General features: G+C 42.4%; 1 protein-coding gene across 1 annotated transcript in view; it reads left to right on the top strand.

The window, feature by feature from the left end:
• The first annotated feature begins 1179 nt into the window (after positions 1-1179).
• Positions 1180-26916, top strand: part of SLC26A4 (solute carrier family 26 member 4) — a 58811-nt gene continuing 33074 nt past the window's right edge. Inside the window, exons 1-7 of the mRNA XM_004702775.1 lie at positions 1180-1196; positions 1305-1444; positions 10118-10228; positions 11721-11896; positions 12335-12499; positions 21626-21778; positions 21883-21965. Of these exons, the coding sequence (XP_004702832.1) occupies positions 1180-1196; positions 1305-1444; positions 10118-10228; positions 11721-11896; positions 12335-12499; positions 21626-21778; positions 21883-21965 (845 nt within the window). The remainder of the gene's footprint in view (positions 1197-1304; positions 1445-10117; positions 10229-11720; positions 11897-12334; positions 12500-21625; positions 21779-21882; positions 21966-26916) is intronic.

Raw genomic sequence — 26916 nt, 5'->3', positions numbered from 1 at the left:
CTCGAAATCACCAGCCCCTCGGCAGGAGAAAGACCAAGCTTTCAGCTCTTAGAAACAGTTAGAGCCCCGGAAACCACAGGAGCCGTTCTACCGGCTGCCAGAGAGTTGCTATGAGTTGGAATCACGTGGTGGCAGTGAGTTGGGTTTATTAGAGAGAATTTCAAACATACCTAAAAATAGACATTGTGGTATAATGAAATTCTCTTACCCCCACTGTGGTATAATGAAATTCTCTTACCCCCATGTTGTTAACGGATCACCCAGCTTCAACAACTGTTGTTTTTAGGTGCTTAGATTCAGTTCCGACTCACAACCACTCTGTATAACAGAACGAAAGGCCACCTGATGCTGTGCCAGTGATCAGACTCAACGCTCCTCTGTTTTATTATCTAGCCCCACTGACTTGCACCCCGGCCCCCACCTTATTGTGAAGCAACTCCCAACTAATGTGTTCTTTCTTCTGTATATATTTCAATATGTATCTCTAAGGCTGAACTTTCAATAAAGCCACAATGCTACGCAAATCACTGCCATCAAGTCGTTTGCGGCTCAGAGTGACCTTGTTGGGCAGGCACAAAGTATAACTCTTTTTGAGAGTAGAAAGCCTTTCTAGTGAGAAGCAGTTAGGGGTTTGGAACTGCTGCCCTTAAAGTGAATAATTCTACTATCAAACCTAAAAAGGAGATAGAATCATTATTTAACATCCTCAGATATACAGTCCTCGTTCAAATTTCTAGGGGTCTCATAAATATCATTTTTTTTTAAAAGTGCATTTGAATTTGGAGCCAAATTTGGTATGTCTTCTAAATCTCTTCCATCTATAGACTGCCAGATTTAAACAAGACTAAATAACACCGTAAGACAAGACATACATTCTTCACAATGAGATTTCTGTAAAAACTGACTTCAAAGTCTGTGATGCCAAAATAAACCAGGTGTGTTTGCTTTTCTTAAAAAAGGAATAGTAAGAAGAAGGCGCCTGGATTAGAAATCTGAAAAGTAATCTTGAGTTTGAGAAAACACAGTGGTCAGTCTATGGCCAGACCAGAAAATGGGTTCTTGTGTAGGACTATTTTCTCAGAGGATTAAAACAGGTGGAAGTGGGGAGGGGACCCTTAATCCTGTGTTTTCCAGTACAGTACTAAAGGGTAGATATGAGGACAGTTCTTGGCAACAAGCATGGCGAGACTTCTCCTGTATGATTCGTGTATTCCTGTTTTCTAAATCATTACAAAGGCAGAGCTCTGCTCATTAACCTGGTGATTTGCGGTGGGTGGGAAACCTGTCTTCTTGCTTCTTGACAGTTGCTCAAGAAAGAGAACCCTTCGTGTCCTGAAGACGCTCCTGCCCATTTTGGAATGGCTCCCCAAGTACCGAGTCAAGGAATGGCTGCTCAGTGACCTCATTTCCGGAGTCAGCACCGGGCTAGTGGCTACATTGCAAGGTAAGATGCTGGTGAGTGGGCTCCCAAGTGATTCCTCACTTTCACTGACGACCAGGCGTCTGCACCAAATGCTTGCTCATCCTTCAAGGCCTTCATCTGTCGTCCAGAGTCCCTTAGTAGAGAGAGGTAACTCTTTTCTCCTAGACCCTACAATTCCCTTCCTGGGAAAACCTGAACCTCCAGCTGCGTGGTTCCAATCAGAGGCAGATCACCTCACCAGCAGCTTCCCAGCTTTCAGTTTACTGACTGATGACAAGCTACAGTAAGAAATCAGTGATGCACCTTGACTGTGCACTCATCTTTACACCCTCCTGAAAGACGATCCACGCTGATGGTTTCTATGCTGTGTACTTATTTTAAATAATGCTTCCCATTGCCCTCCAGCCGAGTAGAACTACTCCCTAGGGTTTCAGAGAGCTGGCAGCTTAAGGGAGCAGGCGCCTCTTTCTCCCACAGAGCGGCTGCTGGGTTTGAACTGCCGACTTGCAGTCAGCAGCAAGTCCTCCACAGATCCTTTTGATGGTGACTGAAAACCCAGACTCACTGCTATGAGTCCATTCAGACCCAGAGACCTTATGGGACGGAGTAGAACTAACTGCCTTGTGGGTTTCTGAAACCAAGTCTTTCTCCAGAGGCCCTGCCAGTGGCTAGCAACCCAACCCGTAACCCACGACGCCACCCAGGCCCGTTCACGGTGACCACACGTGGGTCTCCGCTTGCAGTTTGAAACTAAGGGAAAGGACAGGAGTCTCAGCCTGGGCAACACAGGAATGTCTTTTTTGTCATCTTATTTTTTTAATCCCTTCCCTTTAAAACGGTCTAGCAAAATGTCCCAACATTGGTGGTTATTACTATGACTATTATTTGCTAGTTCACTACAATTGATCTCATTTTGGTTTTTTATTGTTTTCTTTTTCAGAATAAAAATCTTAGCAGTAGGAAATATAGACTACAGCAGAATGCAATGCACCCTTCCTATATATTGTATATATATACTCCACTAATATCTTTGGGCTTTTTCCTGTTTGTGCTACGCGTATAAAGGCTTTGTTCTGTTTTGTTTCTGTCGAACAAAATAGTGTGGTGAAATATAGAGAACAAAAAGGTCCAATTGAATGGCCGAACTCACCATGTTGCACTTTTACCATCATCCTTATCCATTTCAAAGACATTTTTCTAATCAGCTCACTCAGAAACTCAGTATCACTTTAGCTGTAAGTACTTTCCCTCCCTTTCCTTACAACCACCCTGGCAAGGGTATGTATCTCTTGCCACTGGCTTTAGACCATACTATTTCCGTGAGCATCTTGGCCATCTGTGGCAGTTTGGGTCCATCACAGGATGGACATTCTCCCCCTGCTCTCATCCTCTCAGCACTCTTGGTTTTTGCTCCCGGCTGAAGCCCTCAAACCGTGACAGCAGAAGTCCCCTCTGTTTATTACAATGTGATGGAGCGGCGAGCATGTGCCAGGCACTAGATGTGCTGACATGTGCTAGAGGCGCCACCTGTTCTCAAGGCGCTCAGAGACCACTGGGGACATAGATCATTACAATTCAGCCTGCTTCAGGATGGCCAGTGAGTCCACTTCACCCAGGCTGGAGGCCGAAGGAATGGGCTCCTGAAGGCTGAGTTGTCACATCTGAGTTTCCCTGAAGGGAAAACCTGAGTGTGCCAAGTGATGGGGAAGTAAGGTGTGTAGAAAAATAACCTGAAAACAGACCATTTCAGAAGTTAGTAATAATCATTGAGCAATATCGTGCCAAAATTTGACTATGGAATTCTCAGGATTACTCAGGTTAGGCCAGGTAGATTCCCGCAGAGAAGGAGGATGTGTCTGTACATGGCTTGGAACTAGATAACTTCCGGTTCAACTTTGCGGTGAGAGCTTACTTTTCCATCCTGTACACCTTGAATCTGAATCTACATGTCAACCAGATCCTCTGGTAATTCGTAGAGATCCCCAAATTTTCATCAGGGCATTGAGCCGGAATGAACCAGTTTGAAGCCCTGGTTCTGTGCCTCAGAGTCCAGCCTCACCCTGATCCTCTGTATTCCCAATCTCTAAATAAGAGGGCAGAGAGGAAGATGAGGCTGAGCAGGTCGCCATCTAAACCAGGCCGACTGCCCACAAGCACAGCAAGGCTCCAGTAGCTGTAAGTGGCCTCGCCTTGTGGCTACTTAGGATCAGAAATTTGTGTTTATCCAATGCCCAGTACAGAGCCTGGCCTATGGTAAACAGCCCCATAAATAGTGACAAGGATTAGGTTACATGAATCATCTTTGGAGAGGAAAGATGCCATTTTATGCCTCATGCCTACCAAGTTTTCATCAAGTACTTACACTAATTGCTTTTGTTCATTACGTAACAGATACTGTGCTAAGGGCTTTGGCCAGTTCTCGTTTAATCTTCACAGCAACCCTGTTAGGAGGTAAATATTATTCTTTTCCCTCTTCAGTAGATGAGAGATCTATTAACGCTTGCCCAAGGTCACAAACTGGTAGGTTGGAGAGCTCCCGAGAAAGGCCTGGTGATCTGGATTTGAACCAGAATCCTGTGGTCTTAGCTAATCTGCTATGTATGTTTTTTACACTGCGGAAGTATTGTTGCCAGCAATATCATCACTCTAAATTTGCAAGGTAACTTTGCAAGGTAACTTTGCAAGGTAACTATCTAGGAGGTGAGTTACCCTGCTTGTTTCATATTAATAAATATTTGTAGGCCAATTCTATGTGGCAGGCATTCAGCCAGGAGTAGGATTTAGTGTTCTATTGATAGACAGCTGCTGACTTCGTATAGTTCATTTCTAGTGGTAAGAATTAAGCCACAGGTAGTAAATTATAGAGAGTGATACCACTATGGTGGGATGACTATGATGCTGCCAAAAAACAAACCCCCAACACTCAAACTCTCTGCCATCGAGACGATGCCAACTCATAGGACAGGGCAGAACTGCCCCCATGGGTTTCCCAGACTGTAACTCTTGGCAGGAATAGAAAGCCCCATCTTTCTCCCATGGAGCAGCTGGTGGTTTCAAACTGCTCACCTTGGAGTTAGCAGCCCATCTCGTAACCACTACTCAACTAGGGCTCCTGTTGATAGGGGTTAATTCGAGAAGGGAGTGTTTTCTATTGACTGGTCAAAAAAGGTTTTTCGGAGGAGGTAACCTTCTATCTGATGAGTACAACCAGGGTGTACAAAGGCCTGAGGGAGAATGACGGGAATCTAGTGTGGGTGGAGTGCAGGAAAGGAGGGAGACGAAGCAGAAGAAGGCCTGGGGTGAGGTTGAGGCAAGTGAGGGACTCGCTCTCAAGTGCTGCCTTGTGCCTCAGCGTAGTTTTCCGGGCTCCGTTTCTCTTCGTGGCTGAGTAATATTCCACTTTTTTTTCCCCTGTCCAACTGTTGATGGGCCTGTTGGTTTAGCTTATTTCCACCAATTGGCGATGATATACCATCCTGTAATGAAATTGGGTATACATCTGGGTATATCTGTTTGGAGCTCAGCTTTCAGGTCTCTTGGTTGTATATCCAAGAGGACTCCAGAAAATTCATAGGAAAAAAAATTCATTTTCTTGCAATTCCATCTTTCTACCAACTTTTTGAAGCTCTCTTGTCTACCTGGAAGTTGAATTGCTGGGTTGAATGTCAATGCTGGTGCTCAGGTGGCACACAGGATTGAATTCAAGGCTACTAATGGAAAGGGGAAGGACGAGAACCCACTCAGAAATGCCTCGTAAGAAAGGCCTGGCGATCTTTGGGGTCCCATGTGGTCACAAAAACCCTCTGGAAGCTAGTTCTCCCCTGAAATACATGGTTTTGCCATGAGTTGGGATCGACTCCAAGGTGACTGTTTCTGTTTTCTAACTTTTTGAAGAATCACCAAAATGTTTCCCACAACAGCTGGACAGTGTTTGCATTTTCAGCAGCCACAGATGAAGGTTCTAGCCTCTTCACATCCTCCCAAACTTGACATTTCTGGGGGGTTTTTTTTGTGTGGTTTTCAATGTTAGCTCTCCCAGAAGGGGTGAAGTGATGTCTCTTGCTGGCTTTGGTGTGCAACTTCATCATGGCAAGCAATGTTGAGTATCTTTTCATGCGCCCGTTGGCCAATCGTGCACCCTCTTTGGTGAACTATCTATGCGGAAGATGTGTCCATCTTTTTGTTGGGTGGTCAACATTCTTTATCTGTTCTAGATATTCCACCCTTATCTGACAGACAAAGGAGCTTTAAAAAGAAGTTTGTGGAGAAATGGAATTAAAAGAGAATGGCATCTTCCCACAGAGTTTTTCAAGTCCCCCCGTTGGGTCCCCCCACAACAAACAAACAAACCCTCCCAGGAGTGGGTTGTCTTTTCATCTTGTTCAAAGCCTTGTTGAACGGAAGTTTTGACTGTTGATGAAGTTCAGTCTAGTTTCCTCTGGGTGCTGTATCTAGGGGAATCTGGGTTTTGTTTTGTTTTTTAATGACAATTAAGAGGAGTCCGGTTAGTAGGCCACTGGAGATCCCCTTGCAGAGGGGTCTCGGGGAGGAGATGAGCCAGTCAGGGTGCGATGTAACAATGATGAGAAATACAACCTTCCTCTAGTTCCTAAAGGTTTCCTCCCCGCTCCCACTACCATGACTCGAATTCTATCTTGCAAGACTGGCTAGACCAGAGGAGGTACACTGGTACAGATAGGAACTGAAAATACAGGGAATCCAGGATGGATGAGCCCTATAGGACCAGTGGTGTGAGTGGCAAAACAGGGAGGGTAAAGGGAGAATGGGTAGGAAAGAGGGAACTGATTACATGGAACTGTGTGTGACCTCCTCCCTGGGGGACAGACAACCGAAAAGTGGGTGAAGGGAGAAGTCGGACAGGGCAAGATATGACAAAATACCCATTTATAAACTATCAAGGGCTCATGTGGGAGAGGGGAGCGGGGAGGGAGGGGAAAAATGAGGACCTAATGTCGGGGGTTTAAATGGAGAGAAAATGTTTTGAGAAATGATGTACAAATACGCTTTACACAATTGATGTGTGTATGGATTGGGATAACAGTTGTATGAGCCCCTAATAAAATGTTTAAAAAAAAAAAAAAAGAGGAGTCCGGTTAGGTGAGTGTATACGTGGACAAGAGGAGGGTGTGTGAGGGAGCCCAGGGGTGCCCTGGGTAAGCAGTTGGCTGTTAGCCCAAAGGTCAGCGGTTCATATCTCCTCGGGAGAATGATGTAGGGCTCTACTTCTCCAAATATTTACAATCTTGGAGACCCTATGGGGCAGCCCTGCTCTGTCCTCTAAGGTCACTGTTGGTCAGAATGGCCTAGCAGCAGTGGGTTTGGATTAGGGGAGGTCTGCGTCGTGGTCTCAGAGAGAGGGAAAGCCCCCACCCCACCCCACCCCCGCGGAAGAAATGTCATGGACTCATCAGCTAGGGCTAAGGGCCCATCTGGGGCGAGGAGCACAAAGTTTAAGTGAAATTGTTCAGAGCAAATACAGATGCCTGTAGTTTTGTTTACTTAACTGCTCAACAAGTTCTTGTGAGGAGGGGGGTGTTTGGGGTTCCCCTTTGGGTTTTGCCAGACAAGAAAAGGAAGGGAGAGAAAGAGAAGAAGCAAGGGGCTTAAGGGTATTACAAAAGTCCACGGAATCTGGGCTGAGTGAAGACAGAGGAGAGGACCCAAAGATGCCCATGGTAGGGAGAAAGCGCAGCCGTCGGGGTGGATCGCTCAGTAAGCAAGGTCAGCGCGGGCTCACTTGTACTTGCTTGCTAAGCTTCACTACAGATTAGTGAGTAGCAAAGAGTAAACCCATGCCTCCCTTGTGGTTTAGGTCATTTTTTCAAAACGGTCCACTACAGAGTAGTAAACTCACGCTGACCTGGTTCCCTGGTAACTGGACACTGCCCAGGCACATTGTCGTAAGGAGTCTGGAGTAGGTGATCCTGAGGGAGACGGACCATTTGAGATTTCAGAGGGTGCGAAGCCGTTTCCAGTGATGAGGAGCTCCTGAGAGATGGCGCGCTCCAGCTGTGGAGAAGCCACTTGGCTGCCAAGGGCAGTGGCGCAATGGCGTAGCTTTTCACTTTTGTTATCTGAAAAACTCCTCAACAAGCAGCCAATGATCATCGTTGCCATTTCAGTGCAATTGTTGCTTAGAACTCTAGGGGGTCTGCGCTCACTTTTCCAGTTGCACTTTCTAGATGTTTTCAAATGTTTTTAGCATCACAATCCTATACACTCTGTATTTCGACTCGAGATCCCAACGCTTGAAACCACGCTTTACATTTCTTTACAGATGGTGGCATTTCAAAACCTCTGTATGTAATGTTCTTATAGTAGAGATGCTCACAGTATATTTAGATAGCATTGTCCCCAAATAAAACATTACCTGGGGAAGTGAAGTTCCTAGATTGCAGGTGTATAAGAACCGCAGAGCTTGATTTAGGTCGATGGACTTTTGAGAAGGAAGCGTGCACAGGAAACAAATGGTCTGTGCTTCCTTTGATGTACGTGCCACCTTAAAACTTGCATGAGCACGCTATAGGTTTCTAGAATAGACTTTCCTTTTCACTCTTGGAACCCGAAATCCTACAACAGTGCCTGGCATATGACAGGTGCATAATCAAGAGTTGTTGAATGAATGACTGCCCGTTGTAGAAAATCCATATAAAGAACATGACAAAGTGCCTCCTTCTCAAATTAAAAATCACCTAAGTATCCCCCATATAGATAACCCATTCACACTTTGATGAATACCTTACTAGATGTAAATACACACCCATATTTTAAAAATATGTAGACACATCTGGGAAGCTCAGGATGGACGGTGGGTGCATCCAGGGCGTGGAGGGGAGAAAGAGGAAGTGAAATGGAAGACTGGCCAGGGAGGTGGATGGTGGTGGCTACATGGAGTTTCTTATATTCTTCTGAGGTTTCTGAATCCATCATGTTATCTAAATATCGACTGCGTGTTTAGCATGTAACGCGCATGTGTACTTCTACAAAAGTAGTGCATAGTCATCACTGTCGGGAGTCCTGCTCGCCTTTCCCCTTTGCCTCCCCCTCTCTCCGTGCTGGTCAGTCTACTTCCACGCTTCATAGGGTTCTAATTTCGTATCATTACAGTGTTTGAAGCATTCTTTCATTATTTCCCGGTTTGGGGACTTTCATTCGGTAAATCATGTTTGATTGTCTATGGGCCAGAACATTTGGGCTTTCAACACTTAAACAACAACCAAAGCAAACTATTCTAAACTCTGCCATGCTCACGGCGGCAGCAGTCAAAAGATCAAAAGACGAGTTGCATTAGGTAAATCTGCTGCACAAGACCTCTTTACAGTATGGGAAAGCCAGGATGTTATTTTGAGGACTAAGGTGGGCCTGACCCAAGCCACGGTATTTACCACCGCCTCATCTGCATGTGAAAATTGAACATTGAATGAAGAAGGCAGAAGAAGAGTTGATGCATTTGAATTGTGGTGCTGGAGAAGAGTGTGGCAAGTTCCGTGGACTGCTGGAAGGCTGACTGCTCGGTCCTGGAGGACGTACAGTGAGAGTGCTCCTTAGAGGCCAGGACAGGGAGATTTAGTCTTACATCGTTTGGATATGTTGTCAAGAGAGACCAATCCCTGGAGAAGGACATCGCATTTGGTCAAGTGGAGGGGAGGCAAAAAAGAAGACCCTCAAGGAGATGGACAGACACGGTGGCTGCAACCATGGGCTCAAACATAAGAACAGTTGTGAGTGCAGTGTTTGATTCAGTTGGGTTGGAACCAAGTTGATGGCACTTAACAACGGCAACATAAACTTTATCTTTTATTAATGACTCAAGGGCCCAAAGACTTGGTTTTCTCTCACTTGGTTGCATGGACTGTGGAGTAAGATGTGCTGGCTAGCTAAGAAGGATTTAGCTCAGAGGAAAAGGATGTGCTATCATTTTCCAACCCCACCACCACTCACTGCCTTTGAGTCTGTGCCAACTCCTACCAGCCCGGTAGGGCAGGGTAGGACGACCCCTGGGTGTGTCCAAGACTGTAACGATTTGTGGGAGTAGAAAACCTGGTCTTTTCCCCACAGAGCAGCTGGTGTTTTCGAACTGCTGACCTTGCAGTTAGCAGCCCAATGAATAACCACTGCGCTACCAGGGCTCCCTTCCAACTCCATGTACCCCCAAATGTTGAAATTTCTCTTTAGTGCTTGACATTTACTGGCCCAGAGGCTGCTGGGATAGCTTAGTGGAGGGGGAAGAGTTGCCTTACCTGGTGCTTTATAAAATTGTCATTTTCCCCCTTGGCCTGGAACAAGAAGGGAGGCGGGGGAGCGCAATAAGCACGGTGACCCTGGGTCACAGAGAAACTCTGAACTCAGAAAGCCGTCCACTCACGAAACTGGCTCATGTCTGTGGGTTGGAAAAGAAAGACCCCAAAACAATTGGCTGGGTTTTCCTCTCCCCTGGCTCGTCCCTCCCCATCACCTCCGCTGATCTGATCAGCAGGTCAATTCTGACCAATTGAGTCCGTTCATCGGAGTAGGTGTTGCATGTAGACACAGCAGCCTAGTGGGTTTCAGATCGTGCCACTGTCACAGAGGGTGGATGCTGTCAAACCATAGTCGAAGATAGCAGCGAAGAGCTTTCTGTGTGCGGTAGAAATACACGATCACGTTCGTGACAAATCATTTCGGTTGTTGCAGGCATGGCATACGCGCTCCTAGCTGCAGTTCCTGTTGGATATGGTCTCTACTCTGCTTTTTTCCCCATCCTGACGTATTTTATCTTCGGAACATCACGGCACATCTCAGTTGGTAACTATAAGCATTTACTACAATTCTGTGTGTCTATGTTTCAAGTGTTTCAGCCCTAGAATGTGTATCATGATTTCATGCATTTGACAATGTGTTCAAGGGAGCGGGGGCTTTACCGTTCTCCCTGAGCACTCTATTCCATGCTGTGATGGTTCTTCGTAACTTTCAAAATACTGTACTTTGAGTTAGCTTTATACTTAATCTTTTTTCTTAAGTGAAAGAATATGAAAACTAGTGTTCCTAAAAAAACAAACAAAACAGTGTTCTTTTCCAAAAGGCAAAATAAGAGGGCAAACAGCCTTCACGAGGTCTTTGAATCTGTTGTGTTACTAGATTAGCCAAACACTTATTAAGCTATATTCGTCCATATGTTCATGACTATACCTCACGAGAATCGGAAGACTGACACAGTCGGGCTAAAATAGTTGAGAAGCTAAGCTTGGCTTTCCTTCCTGGCGTGGCTCAGAATAGGTTTATTTCCTGCGGTTCCTAAAATTTTAATTCTGTTTTGCTAGAATGGTCTAGTAAATGAATGCTTTATGCTATTTTGCAACTTTGACATTTATGCAAGAGATAACTTTGCTCCTACGTCCATCTGCTGGTTATACATACATACCTGGACGATCCTCTTGAAAATGAAATACAACTTCCTTAACCCATGTCCTTGACCTTGGGTATCCCTCCAAATCCCTGTATCTATCACACTGCCTTGTCTGTAGAAGAAATAAGAATAGCTTTTGACTGAAAGAACTGCCTCACTCTGGAGAGTCAATTAGTACCAATTGATCGGCTAGATCAGTGGATCTCAATCTGTGGGTTGCGGGCCCCTTTGGGGTTCAAATGACCCTTTTACAGGGGTCACCCGATTCATAACAGTAGCAAAATTGCAGTTATGAAGTAGCAATGAAAATAGTTTTATAGTTGGGGGGTCACCACAACACGAGGAACTGTATGAAAGGGTTGCAGCCTTAGGAAGGTTGAGAACCACTGAGCTAGATCAATGTTTCCCAAAATAGGTGCGTTGGAATGATCCAGAGGTCGGGATGGGGGCTACAAAGGCAGATACCTGCATTTCATCCTGGATTGTGGACTATGGTGCACAAGTTTTGCTTCGCCAGGGGGCACTGAACAATTTTTTTTCAGAAAAGGATGCAGTAGGCCAAACAGTGCTGGAACCTGTGATCCAGATGAAGACCATAGCAGTGGTGTGTGTGTGTGTGTGTGTGTGTGTGTGTGTGTGTTATTGCTACATATCCTGTCTTACTGGATCTCCGTCCTCAGTCCTCCCAACTATAAAGCCTTCCATAATTACTCAGCAAGGGCTTTTCATTTTAGATTAAAAAAGCAGCAGCAAGTGGAGACATTGTTAAAAGAAAAGTGTATCTTTTAAAAAGAGTAACAGTAAGAAGGCAGACTTTGTAAGTCATGTTCCCAATTGTTGACCATCTGGGATTCATACTTGATTGACGGATGTCTTTTCTTTTTGCTCCAGGACCGTTCCCAGTGGTCAGTCTGATGGTGGGATCTGTCGTTCTGCAGATGGCTCCCGATGAGCACTTCATCAGTAACGAGACGACGTTCAACGCCACCATAATCGACACTGCAGCTAGAGATCAGGAGAGGGTATTGCTTGCCAGCACCCTGACTCTTTTGGTTGGAATTATACAGGTAATGGACTTGCAAGTAAAGTATAAACGGATGCGTTTTTTTATGTGCAAGAACCAACTGGAAAGGATGTGGGTTTATGGATTCACTTAAAAGTAAAAACAAAGCAAGTTAATGGAACACAAAATTATTTCCCAGATTTCCTTGTTTTATATCAGAGGGTAAAATAGTTGACAGGACCCCCAGATCATGTATCATCGGAGTCAGAGACAGAAAAATGGCAAGAAAAGAAACGTACTAATCAACTGGGGACGAGGGAAGGGGCCGGTGGGAGAATCCCTGAAGAAGGAAAAGGCACTCTTGTGCGCACACCGTGTGGGTTTGCCTTTCTCAGGACGTAGCTAGAAGGACTTCTGAGAGTGGTAGAAGGGTGGGAAGGGATAGAAAGTTCGTTCTTCGCCCAAGCAAATATTTCATTGTTCCCTTCGGTTTCTGTCCCAGTTGATATTTGGAGGTTTGCAGATCGGGTTCATTGTACGGTACTTAGCAGACCCTTTGATTGGCGGCTTCACAACGGCGGCCGCCTTCCAAGTGCTGGTCTCACAGCTGAAGATCGTGCTCAACGTTCCCACCAAAAACTACAATGGAATTCTCTCCATCATCTACGTAAGTGCTGCTTCTCACTGTTCGTCTCCAAAAGAAACGGACCCGTTCCCTCTTGGGTCTGGACCTGGAGAAGACGGCAGGTTTTGTCAATTGTTGTTCTCAGTCGGGGAAAACGCCCTCTGGAGAGTCACTGCTCTCCAAACGGTGATAAAAACAACGTGGTCTGATGGAGGCAAGACTGCTCTGTGGTTCTGTGAACCGAGGAGACTCCGATACCGGGGGCAGAGCATGGCTGAGAGCTAGGGTTCGCAGCTGGATGGACTTGGACCTAACAGCTGACTCTGTAACTTACTGACCAATCACCATCCATCAGTTTCCCCCTCTGTAAAATGGGATTGATAACAAAATCTGCTGGATTATTAAATACAAAGGCTAGGGTATAACAAGTACTCAAAATAGTCCCTTTGAAATTATGATATCACATCTTAAGACTTTTTTTATTTATAAAATAAAATGGTTAGAGATGTATCTTTCAAGCCCTTTCTAAGTTTGAGTTCATCAAGCGAGTAAGTGTGTCAGCAATTATAGATGAAAAGGAACATTAGATTCACAGATGACTCAACATGCAAAGCAGATGCAAAAGCAGGATGAGTAGTCACACTAATTAGATTTGAAAATACTCCTGGATTTAAATATCCATTCTATATAAAGCGCATTATTGATGCTTGAAAAGTGGTGATTATAGTAACATGATGTCACCTCAGCTTGGGGGAATGATACGATACAGAAATCATATGTCAACAGTAGGAATGGAGCTTAATCCTTTAATAACCTGGGTATGAGTCTGAAACAATGTATCCATACCTCAGAACTCGTGAGGTTGTCAGGAATTTGCTTAATCTATAGCAATGCTGTCATCCCATCTACCCAGCAAATATTCTTCAGGGCCTATTACGGGCAGGTCCTGAGAAGGAAGTATGGATTATGGCCATGGACTTTGAACTTCAGCAAACTCGAGATGGAGTCCTGATTCTACCACCTACTATCTGTGTGATCTGGAGTGTACTAGACGATTGTTATATCCGTTTTCCTCCATTGTAAAATGGGTATTGTAGTAAGAGTAGCTACTTCTTAGAGTTGTGAGGATTTAAAAAAGAACATCGTGTCTGGCACTCAGTAAGAATTCAGTGTTCTATTATTCTTCTGATCAGGACTGAGCAGACCTCATGGAGCTAACTGTGCATTTCCCAGAGACCCAGCCAGTCTATTAGAAGATGTGAACACAGGCGAATTTTTGGATCCCCATAATTTATGTCATTGTTCACTGCTCTCCCTACCAAGTCCTCTCTTCTCTGTGAGACCCCCGACCATCTTACTCTGACAGGCTCTCTCATTTCGGCCCTCTCTGAGCCATCTTCCTTTCACGTTCACGGTTTCCCTGTCCAGTGTTCATTCATTCAATTCATCCATTCAGGAAGCGTGTGTAAAAAAAACCAACCATGTACAAGTACTTGTCACTTCCTGTACAAACCCACTGATTCTTAATAGACCAAGACACCCCTGACTGGGTTTGCTCCACTTGGTGGGAACGCCGAGAGACCAACATTTTCTCAGAGTACAGGAGGCTTTGGCCAGTGGTGGACTTGGGGCTCCTGGATCTATATGACTTGCCCTCTGTAGAGCAGGGGAACGGGGCCACCTTACTGCTCCCCTACAACTATGCTTATGAAGAGGCTTGCTGCAAATGACTACACTTTTGATAGGGACAAGGATCAGGAGAACAAGATCAAAAAACATTTCCAAACCAAACACATTTCCTGTTGGACAGTCTTCTTTTTTATAGCTACACTTTATTTTTTAGTTTTAGGCTTATGAAAAAATTACCCACAAAATATAGAGTTCTCATAATCCCTAATCCCTGCATACCACTTCACCTATTAGAGCAGTGGTTCTCAACCTCCTAATGTAAGGTGACCAGACGTCCCACTTTTGGCGGGACAGGCCTGATTTTTGGCGTTTTTAAAAAGTCCCGATTTTTTTAAAGAATGCACGACAAGCTAGGGAACGGTCTATTTGGTCCATATAGACCACATTTTTAATCAAGACACCCCCACCCCACCGGTCAATCGTGTCCTGCTTTAAATCTGGTCACCTTATCCTAATGCCACCCTTTAATACAGTTCCTCATTTTGTGGTGACCCCCAACCATAAAATTATTTTCATTGCTACTTCATAACTGTAATTTTGCTACTGTTATGAATCGTCATGTAAATATCTGATATGCAGAATGTATTTTCATTGTTACAACTTGAACATAATGAAAGCATAGTGATTCATCACAAAACAATCTGTAATTATATATTGTGAAATATTTATTTCTAATGACAGATCAATGAAATTTTGTCTCAAAGCGTGGTGTAGCATGGGTAACAGTCTTAATATCACAACTGTAAACTACATTGCTACATTTTGTAACTGTATGTGAAAAAAGCCAACGTCAGTTCGAAGGTTGAGATAGCTTCTTTCTCACCAGATCAGCATATCTGTGTGTGGGCAGATCCGCCTGGAGATGGATGGAGGAGCGGTGTCTCCGTTCCTAAGACCATTGGAAATATGTGTTTTCTGATGGTCTTCAGCAAACCCTGTGAAGGGTCATTCGACCCCCATAGGGGTCGTGACCCACAGGTTGAAAACCTCTGTATTAGAGTGTGGAAGGAGCCCTGGTGGTGTTATCAGATAAACATTAGGCTGGTAACCTCACAGTCAGCGGTTCAAAACCATGGACTGCATAATGGGAGAAAGATGAGGCTTTCTGTTCTCGTAATGATTTATAGCTTCAGAAACCTCATATTGGGATGCTCTGAGTTGGAATCCGCTCATTTGGCCATGTGTTTAGTGTGGTACTGTTGTTATAAGTGTGGTACTGTTGTTATTAGTGTGGTACTGTTGTTATAAGTGATGTATCAAATAAGCTATTGATACATTATTATTAACTGAAATCCATAGTTTAGAGCTTCTCATCTTATTCTAGAGTTAAATGTTGTCTGTTAAAAATAGTACTTTCTTGTGCTTTCAGTGAGAGTTTACACAGCAAACTAGTTTCCCATCTAAACAATTTTATTTCGTGATATTGCTTACATATTTCACAATGTGTCAACATCTTCATAAATTCCTAGCTGTTCCATTCCTAGTCATCTTGTTTCCCTGCCCCTTGACCTCTCATTTTTGCTTTAAGGTAATTGCCGATCATTCGACTTCATGTAGGTGCCTGCATTCAGAAGTGCAGTACTCGTGCATTACAGTCTTAGTTAGCTAAAAGGCAACCAAAGGGGGCAGTTCTAGTTCAGAGTTTAAAGACTATCTGAGGGTGTTCGTCTTGGAGATTGCTTCCATTCAACCAGCTCAGTAAGTCTGGACTTTTTAAGACTGAGTTCTGTGCCACGTTTCTTCTGTTTGATGAAGACCCTCCTAATGAGCCCTGGGTTAGAATGGCTGGTTGCGGTAGCAGGGCACCTTCCAATTCCTCTGGTCTCCTAGTAGGTGAGGTCGTCTGTAGATTATCATTCAGATTTTAAATGAGTTGCTTCTTTGAATCTTTGGCTTGCTTCTTTTTCTTTTGCTCTGAATGAGCAGAGAGCAACAATTGTGTCTTAAAAGGCTAGTCACAAGCTTTTAAGACGCTGGCTGCTACCTCACCAACCTAGGGTGTAGAACATAAGTTTTTGAACTCTATTATGCCATGGATTTCTAGATAAGTTCTATTAGGACTGAGTTGTCTCATGAGATGCTGGTCATAAGCTGTTAAAGACTTAAAATTTTTAAGAATTGTTTTTTAACCATTCCCTGTATGTGGCTTATTATATATGAGAATATATACTGGGGGGTGTCTTCAGAAAATTCATGAAATGTCATTGTCTTTTAATCCCATTTTCCCATTAACTTTTTGAAGCCCCCTAATACACATTCACACACTTATGTTTATACATATGTTCATTTATGGAGTTCTATATGTGCATACAAGAGCCCAAGGGGTATAGTAGGTTATGTGTTGGGCTGCTAACTGCAAATCAGTAGTTCAACTACTTCCCCCACCACCACCACCACCACCACTCCAAAGGAGAAAGATGAAGCTTTCTACTCCTGTAAAGGTCTGCAGCCTCAGAAACCCACAGGGAGCCATTCAACCCCGCCCCACAGGGTCACTATGAGCTGGAATGGACTTGATGACAGTGAGTTTGTCTCTCAGTTATACATGGATATAATGAGCCCTGGTGGCACTGCATGTTAGGCACTGTGCTGCTAACTGCAAGATAAGCAGTTCAAACCTACCAGCCTCTCCATAGGAGAAAGACAAAGCTGTCTGTTTCCATAAAGATGTAGAGGAACTATGTAAGGTTTTGGAATTTGAGTTAACTCAATGGCAGTGCACTTTGTTTAGGGTTTTTACATGTGTATATGCACACACACACACATATATATACTTTTACACATATGCATATGTACCTACAAACATGTTCTTTGGTTATTGGTATTGTTGCAATATGATGTATGATATGTCTTTACCTCTTTGTCCTCTTCTCTTGGGTCTTACTTTCATGATTTACATTGGTCATGTTGTATACACCACATCCACATTCCAAGCTACCTTTCCCATCACCAAAAATAGCAAATGTCTACTATCTAGTCCTCCTCTGCCCTGCCCCCCTCCTCCCCACCACACACGCACACATACACACACACACTCCATTCCTGGTAACCACCGATAAACATTGATTTCTGTATATATATATACCAATTCTTTTATTCTTATAAAATTTCTGCCGTATAATATTTTCCCTCTTGTGACTAATTTTACTTAGCTTCATGTCCTTCAGACGCGTTCAAATTATAATGTTTCAAGACTCCTCACTATTCCTTATAGCTATGTAGCAGTCCATTGTATACATGTCCCACAGTTTGTTTATTTATTCTTCCATTAACGGGCACGTAGGTTGAATCTGTCTGCTCTTGTGAACAGCTCTGTAATGAACACAAGTGTGCATGTCTCTCTTATTAGTTCTCTGGGATATATACCTTGGAAATAAATTGCTGGCTCACAAGATATTTCTGGCTTAATTTACTAACTTATTGAAGAACCACCATATCGTTTTCCTTAGTGCCTGTACCATTTTACAGTCCCACCAGCAGTGGATAAGGGTTTCAATCTCTCACATCCTCACTAGTATATTTTCCTTCTCCCTCCTTCCCTCCCTCCTTCCTTCCTTTCAGTGCCAGTGCCCTTCTAGCAGGGGTGAGATGTTGGGCTTTTGTGGTTTCAATTTGCATCTCTCTGATGGCTATTGATAGTGAGCATTTTTTTTATATTATTAAAAGATCATTTTATTGGGGCTCTTACAACTCTTTTTACAATCCATACATCAATGATATCAGACATATTAGTACATATATTGCCATCATTCTTTTCTAGACATTTACTTTCTTTTTCTTTTCTCTTTTTTATTTTTTTTAAACATTTTATTAGGGGCTCATACAACTGTTATCGCAATCCATACACACATCAATTGTGTAAAGCGCATTTGTACATCATTCTCAAAACATTTTCTCTCCACTTAAACCCCCGACATTAGGTCCTCATTTTTCCCTCCCCACCTCTCCCCCCTCCCTCATGAGCCCTTGATAGTTTATAAATTGGTATTTTGTCATATCTTGCCCTGAGTGAGCATTTTTTCCATGTGTTTCTTGGCCACTTGAATGCCCTCTTTGGTGAAGTGTCCATTTGAACATTATTCTTGAAACCTAAATTTAGAATATGGCATAGAATTGTGCAAGGACTTCCTTATAGAATGGCCAAATAGAATGAAGTTATTTTAATCACCCTTTTGTAATAAAAATGATGATCTAAGTGTTGAATGAGCCACTCATTCCCTAAAGAATTTTGCTTATGCTTTAAAAATCACCATCATTTGTGAGAAAATTCTCCAGCAAAGGAAGAGTAGGGGATTTCCCCAGAGAAGATTGTCAAGTTATAAACATATTTCCCTGCAATGCAATTAACTTAATATCTCTGTTACAAGGCTGTGCGTTGGGTTGTCTCGTCTGTTCCTTTCTCAAGGTGTATTGAAACTGGAAATAATATTTTTAATGGAAGAATAAATAGTGTAAAAGAAAGAAAATAAAAGCTTTAATTTTCAAATGCCAGAGATATATGGGTCTTATCCAGCTTCCTAAAGGGACAATAGCATCATACTTTAATGACAGGATGTTTGTAGTGATTTTTTGAATTAGTTAAATTCTGGATGCCACCATCTAGAGGTTTTTTTAATTAGTTAAATTCTGGATGCCACCATCTATGCCCTCATTATATAAATGTCCTATAAGTATGGGACAAGTAAATCCTATACTCCATTTAAAACAGTCTATTTATAGACAAAGAACGTTTCTCTAATTGTTGACCATATTTTTGTTAACTTGCTGCGTTTCTTCCCCTAAAGAGGAAGACGGTCCTATTGGAAATCAGTAAACAATGCCAAGATGGAAGTGACAGTCATGCTGGCTGGCTGTGACAGCTAGGGTTATGTGTCAACCTGGCTGGGCCATGATTTTCAATGGTTTGGTAGTGATGGAAGGAGGTAGTTGTTCTCCAGTTTGTGATCTGACGTGCTCACCTTCCATTTCTGCATAATGTCAATTTTCACATAGCAATCTGGTCATGGAATCTAACCGCATTGTTAAGTTAGGAATGGGTGTAATTTTGCTTCAAAAGCTAACCGATAAAAATGAATCATTCCGGGAATAACTTTAAAAGTATGATTCTATTCACCCAGATAATGCTGGGCAAGATTGAAAAAAAGATATAAAGAAAATGGTCCTAAAATACTCTGGACACAGTATGAAATGTAATATAAAATTATCCATGACTAAAAAGCTACTTATCTGATTTAAGTTACTGAAAATACTATGCAAAAGTGTATCATTACATGCGTATCACCACTCCATATTATTTTGAACATATTTCAGTAAATATTTTTATAGTAAACTGAATTGGAATTTTGTCTCGATGCTTTCTTAGAGACGTATGTTTATATCTTTGAGTCCAATCTATTTCCATTTATGTAAGTGAGTTCTATTTATACATAGCTTACATTTTCTATTGGAGAGGATTTTGTAAGGGCTCCTCAAGGATCGCTCGAGGACTATAGTCCAAAAGTCACTAATAGAATCATATGTTTGATGTCATATCAACTATTCAGTGTATGTAAACTTGCTTTTGCATCTCTAATTACACTTTTAATGTACTGGACATGCTTTTTCTTCAAAAGTCGAAGTGGCTTTCATTGATTAAATGGGATAAATGGGAACCCTGTAGTGAACAGTTCGGTGAGGTGAAAATGTTTTTGTGAAAGGTGTAATTGTTCTAAACATTTATTTTGTAAATTTGAACCTTCGGTTGAGATTGAAAAAAAAAGAAAGTAAATGTCTAGAAGAGAATGATGGCAACATATATATAAATATGCCCGATTCAATTGATGTATGGATTGTGATAAGAAGTATACCTTAATATTATTAGCAGTTTAATAAGTATAAAGTAATGAGGGTCACCGCCAGAAACTTCTGCAGAGCAGCATTTCCCAGAGCGGGCGATGCCGCCTTCCTGGGGGACTGCAGAACCATCAGGGGGGCTGTCAAAGCAGGTACTGACCCTTGAACCTGGAGTATGGGCTATCGATTTTCATTGCTGCGGGCGGAATGCTGATGAGTAACTTTTTCCCCCTGGAAATGCCGTGGTAGACCAAGTGAGTTTGGGAACCTGTGATGTGGAGGGCCAAATGGCAATGATGTCTTCAACACACCAGCTAGAGGGGGCTGTTGACATCTATGCTCTGTGCCCTCAATTTTTGTGTCTGCTTTGGTTGGGTTTTCCTTTTTCAACCCCCTGTCAGCTGTTTCATCTTGTGCTGTCAGTGTGTCTATCTCTGGCAGTTTTCACTGATTCTGGAAAGCGCATGGAGTGAATGTGTTGGCTTTGGATATAAAAGGAAAAATATTCTTCTCTACAAGTCAAACGCTTGAATGTACAAGTCAGAGTGGTGGAATGTATTATGATTGCACAAGAGCCTTTTCCTCGTCATTCCCTTCCTCTTGAATGCATGTGATTTGCTGGCAAAACTACTTCTGGGTTGCTTAAGGTTTATTGTAAAATTTGTTATAAAAATAAAAAAAATTGTTACTAGATTTCCATCATAATTCTTTTAAGTATCTCTAGAAATAAGATACATGGTATAAGCTACAAGACGCTCTATTACTTTTAACATTTAAAAGTCTATCTATAAAAATACTTATTCAAATCTCCACTCAGCGATGACTTAAGTAACTTAAAACCTTCTTAAGTTATGCCTCTTGAAGGACTTACGATAAGATAACAAATACTAGTGTTCTTCTGTGGGATTCTCCCTTGCTAATTTCCTTGAAGAATTTCCTTGATTCTCAGAAATCTCCTGTTTACAAAATAAAGATAGAGTTCCTTGAGCTGGCTTGTTTGTCTGCTCAGGAAGGTTTATTTAAGCCATCTAAGTTCAAGTTTTAGCTAAGTACCAAATTAATTTCCAAAAGTTGACACATTGGCCTATATGCCAATTCATTAGACTGTCCTATGAAGTAACTTAGGAATTTTTATAATTTCCTCTATCATTCAGGTTTAGGGACTTACCTAAAATACTGGATCATTGTGACCCCCAAAATGGTTGGAACTTTTTGTCATGGCCGTCTCTACTCTTCATAATACCATGGCAACATGGCAACATTCATGGCCACTTAGTAACACCTGTCAAACCACTTTTAAATATAAGCTTTTAAACCTTTTCTGCAAGTAACAACAGTATAAAATGACATTTTTTAAAAGTTCATCTTAATTGTAGAAGTTACAGACGGGCAAAAAATAAGGAACTAGAAACGTAGGTTTGACGACTCTGAATCACCATCACTGTAACTCGGTCTACATTTTTGCAGAGACTTTATGCATTTGGTGTTCTTTGGATTAGTCGACACATTTGATGATGTTACATGAAACTCGGGTGCTATTTGATGGGGGTGGCATGATTTTTCAGATGGAAAGATTCATCTGAGGACTAATTGGCTTCTTTTTTTCCCAATAGGAAGTATATAATTTTGTCATCTTTTGTTTTATAGACCCTGATAGAGATTTTTCAAAATATTGGTAGCACCAACATTGCTGATTGCATTGCTGGATTACTCACCATTATCACCTGCATGATAGTTAAGGAATTAAATGATCGATTTAAACACAAAATCCCCATCCCTATTCCTGTAGAAGTAATTGTGGTAAGTAGAATATGTCATTCAGAAAATCCAACATTTTGTGGCTTGACAAGAAACATTTTAAACTAGTAGAGTCTTTTTTTTTTTAATCTTTTGTTTTATTTCAGACGGTAATTGCTACTGCCATTTCATATGGAGCCAACCTGGAAAAAAATTACAATGCTGGCATTGTTAAATCCATCCCAAGGGGGTGAGTTTGGCATTCTGGCCAGTACTTTCTATTTAAATGAAACATTTTATTTCAAGCTTCATTTCACAGGTGTCCTTCAGTAGTCCTTTATGTGGGTGATTTTGAATAAATACCCATTTGTATAAACCATCAAATAAACAGCATGTGTGTATGTAGGTAAAGTTCAAGGCATTTGTTTAAAAGCAGCCCTTATCTGCATGTTCATGTTCAGTGAATTCCAGACTTCTGGTTACACTCATACGTATAATTATAAGATAAATGACATCGCGGTTAGTAGTATTAATTGGATGATGAATAATCTGCTTAAGGAATCCGGGATGCCAGGCTAAGTTCACTACCATTTAGTTTCATCTATTTTAGATACTAATGTTACCATTTGTTATATTATAACTATCAAAAAAAGGCATTATCTTCCAGGAGATAACGCATTTCATGTATGTTTGTAATTGGGTATATTAGAGAACACAAGTTCAAGGTCCTTCAGCTACCACCATCTAGTTCTTGGCCTTGGGAGGTTCCCCTATAAAACAAGCATCAACGAGAGCCTGGTGTGAATCACCAATGAGATCTCATAAAAATGCACAGCAGTGAAAAGGTACTTCAGTGTTTTATCACTTGGTGTTTAAAAGGAAGCTCAGATGTGTCTACAAATCATCAGTTTGTAGCATTGGTAACTAGCCTTGCTGTTAGATAACTAGTAATTGCTAGAGACCCTTTACCAATCTTTTTTCACCTATGTTCTTAGTAGAAACGCCTCAGGCAAGAGAAGTTCCAGTGTTTATTCCATAGGGAGCTGTCTTCTTATTTGATTAATTTTATCATTTCTTCTAATATCAGCTCAAAAGATCTTTGAAAAATTACAACTAGCTACATGGGACTTAATTTATATACCATCCATTACAATATTTCCCAAACGTACCTTTTCATAAGAATTGCACGACACCCTGGTGAAAGATGCAGATTCCTGGTTCCCATAGACCATTTGTTTAATCAGACTTTCAGGAAGAGAGGCCTGGGAATTTGTATTCTTCAAAAGTGTCCCAAGTGAGTCTTAAGATCAGGAGAGTTTGGGAAATTGTGTTAGAACATTTTGATAGTGAATTCTAATACTGGAAAAGTTTCATGATAAAATGATATAGATTGGCTACTGAGTATGGAATTCTCATGCTAACAATTATATGATTTGAGTCATTTTAATTGTGTAAAAATATATTTTAGAGATCCTATAGTCAGGCTTCATGCTGGTGGTATATAATAGATGCCCTGCATGTGTTAATATTAGGAACTCTGTTTTGCTGCTTTAAGTTATCCTTCCTGATCTTATAGACCTTGTCCTGGCTTCTCTCGCTTCTTTGCTGAGGTTTGGTAGCACTTGTCTTCCACAGACCACTTGGTGAAGTGCATCAGTAACTTCAACTGCCTGGTCCCCAGGACTATGCATTCCTGCTTTGTTTTGCTCATCTCGGTCTCCTTAACACACTGCCTAGCCCATAGTTGCTCTCAGAATATATTTGTTGATGGATAAGATCTGAGTGTGTCATTATAAGTAAGACATAAGAGAGGCCTTTGTTATTTGTGCTCACCTGGTAGCACAGAAACAATTCTAATAACATTAACAAACCTGACAACAGAGAGGGTGCACTGGAGAGATGGGAAAGGGAACAAGGAAAGTAGAATGTTAAAGTGGTTGAGGTCAATACAATGAAAGGGGAATAGAACAAAGAAAAATAAGATATTTCACTCTTTCAACCCACCCTCCCTACTTAAAAAAAAATTTTTATTGGGGGTTCGTACAACTCTGACCACAATCCATACATACATCCATTCTGTCAAACACATTTGTACATTTGTTGCCCTCATCATTCTCAAACATTTGCTTTCTACTTGAGCCTTGGTATCAGCTCCTCATTTTCCCCTCCCTCCCCACCCATCCCCACCCCCATAATGATAATTTATAAATTATTATTATTTTGTCATATCTTACACTGTCCGACATCTCCCTATACCCACTTTTCTGTTGTCCGTCCCCCAGGAAGGGGGTTATATGTAGTCCTTGTAATCGGTTCCCCCTTTCCACACCACTTTCCCTCCACCCTCCCGGTATCGCCACTCTCACCACTGGTCCTGAAGGGATCATCTGTCCTGGATTCCCTGTGTTTCCAGTTCCTATCTGTACCAGTGTACATCCGCTGGTCTAGCCAGATTTGTAAGGTAGAATTGGGATCATGATAGTGGGGTGGAGGAAGCATTAAAGAACTAGAGGAAAGTTGTATGTTTCATTGGTGCTACACCGCACCCTGATTGGCTCGTCTCCTCCCGGCCACCCTCCTGTAAGGGGATGTCTAGTTGCCTACAGATGGGTCTTCGGTCCCCAATCTGCACTCCCCCTCATTCACAGTGATTTGATTTTTTGTTCTTTGATGCCTGATAACTGATCTCTTCGGCACCTCATGATCACACAGGCAGGTGTGCTTCTTCCATGTGGGCTTTGTTGCTTCTGAGCTAGATAGCTGCTTGTTTACCTTCAAGCTTTTAAGACCCTGGATGCTATATCTTTTGATAGCCAGGCACCATCAGCTTTCTTCACCACATTTGCTTATGCACCCATTTGTCTTCAGCAATCATGTCCAGAAGGTGAGCATCATGGAATGCCAGTTTAATAGAACAGAGTATTCTTGCATTGAGGGAGTATTTGAGTGGAGGCCCAATGTCCATCTGCTACCTTAAAACTAAACCTATACATATATGCACATATATCTTTCCCCATCCTCATATATAAATATATTTACATATCTACATGCCTTTATTTAGACCTCTATAAATGCCCTTTGCCTCCTAGCTCTTTCCTCTCTTTCCTTTGATTTTCCTCTTGTCCCACTATCATGCTCAGCCTTCATTTGGGTTTCAGTTATTCCTCTTGGTTACATTACCCTTGATCACGCCCTACCAGGCCTCCTACACCCTCCTCACCACCTATTTGGATCACTTGTTGTTCCCTTGTCCCTGGGTTTGTTAAACCACTTCCTTTCCCCTCACCTCCCCTTCTCCCATGTCCCCCCAGAACCATGGTCCCGTTGTTTTCTCCTTCAGATTGTTTATACAGCCTATCTTATCTAGATAGACCTGCAGAGATAATAACATCCACAAAAACAAGACAGAGCAAAATAAAGCAACAAAAGAAAACAATACAACAACAACAAACCAATGATAAAAAAGGGAAAGGCTGTAAATAGTTCAAGGTCTCTTTGTTGACCTTTAGGAGGGTTTTCTGATGAGTCTGATGGGGAGGCGCCCCGCCCTGGCCCCAAAGTCTATTTTTAGTATTCCCTGGGGACTTTGTTGCTTTGTTCCCCTTGCTGTTCTGTTGCAAACCCTTAGTGTTTTGCCTCAGTGTTTTGGGGTCAGATGGAGTGTAGTTCCCACATTATGTCTCCAGTGTTGTCCCCTGTAGGTCTATGGGTCTGCTTGGGATGTTGTGTCTCATAGTGGGGCTGGCTATATGGTCCTCTCTGTGAATTGGCTGCTCTGAGCAGGGATATCTTCCTCAAGGCTTGGTGGGCCAGGATGTGCTCCACTCTCTCTTCTTCCCCCTTCATTTGCTCCCGTGTGCTCTGATCAGACATGTCCCTCTCCCGGAGCTGTAGCTTTGGTTCTGTCCTTTGAAGTAAATTCTTCTCGGGGGAGGGGCAGCTGTCCAGGTAGTTGTGATTGAGGCCGTCCTCTCAGACCTCTTCACTGGTCCCCTGCACCATGCCGATATGTTGCACTCACATCTTGGCGCTCCCCTGCCTCCTTTCTAAGGGAGCAAAAGCAAGACTGTCTAGTGCTTCCTTTCATGTCATTGAGGGTCAGTTTTAAGGAGCTAATGCAAAGGTCAGTGGATCAAAGCCACCAACCGCTCCGTGGAAGACGAGGCTTTCTGCCCCCATAAAGATTTATAGCTTCAGACACACCAGGGAGCAGTTCTGTTCTGTCCTATAGGGTTACTCTGAGTCAGCGTTGACTAATAGTAGTGGATGGCAATGGGTACCATACAAGAGGATGACTTGATCCTCAATTACAATTGGGCAGCTATAAACTGTGACTCCATGTCTTTCTTTCTCACTGCCTTCTCTGGCAAAACAAACTTACAATTTCCCCATGTCTACTCAAGTATCCTAGGGTTCACCCAAACCAGCAGCCCTAATTTTCTTACTAAGGCAAAGCAACGGTGTCTTTCTTCTCATGCAGCTGATCTTTATTCTGCATTTCTGAAAGCGCCCAGTTCCTCGTTTATACCACCCAAGGTTCTCTTTTACCTGTCTTTCTTTTCCTTCTTCCATAACAAAATAGGCTGTTTTCTCCCCTATATTTTAATCAGTGTGCTAACCCACTCCTGTAGATTGCTTTGGGTAGTGTTGCCATTTTTACAATGCTAAATCTTCCTCTTCATGAGCAGTGTGCTTTTCCAGATGTGTAACAGAAAAATCTCACTTCCCTGCAGTCAATTCCGATTCAGAGCAACCGTTTAGGACAGAGTAGAACCCTAGGGTTTCCAAGACTGTAAATCTCCTATGGGACTAGATAGCATCATCTTTCTCCCTCCATTCGTGCAGGTCTTTTGTTTCTTGCAGTCGTGCTTTGTAGTTTTCTCAATATATGTTTTTTATGTCCCCGACTAGATGTATTCCTAAGTATTTTATCTTTGTGTGTGTGTGTGTGTGTGTTGGGGAGGGTGCGGCTATTCCAAATGGTATTGCTTTTCTTGATTTCTTTTTTGAAGTTCTCATTATTGCTGTAGAGGAATCCAACTGATTTTTAAAAATCATTTTATTGGGGCTCATACAATTCATCACAATACATATATCAATTGTGTAAAGCACACTTATACATTTGTTGCCCTCATCATTCTCAAAATTCGCTTTCCTCTTGGGTTCCTGGAATTAGCTCATTTCCTTTTTTCCCCTTCCCC

Source organism: Echinops telfairi, unplaced genomic scaffold (genome assembly GCF_000313985.2).
Source record: "Echinops telfairi isolate 266 unplaced genomic scaffold, ASM31398v2 ScPeMD7_23;HRSCAF=83, whole genome shotgun sequence".
In the NCBI taxonomy this organism is placed as follows: domain Eukaryota; kingdom Metazoa; phylum Chordata; class Mammalia; order Afrosoricida; family Tenrecidae; genus Echinops; species Echinops telfairi.
Note: the sequence above shows the minus strand (reverse complement) of the source record. Positions and strands in the feature narration are given on the sequence as shown.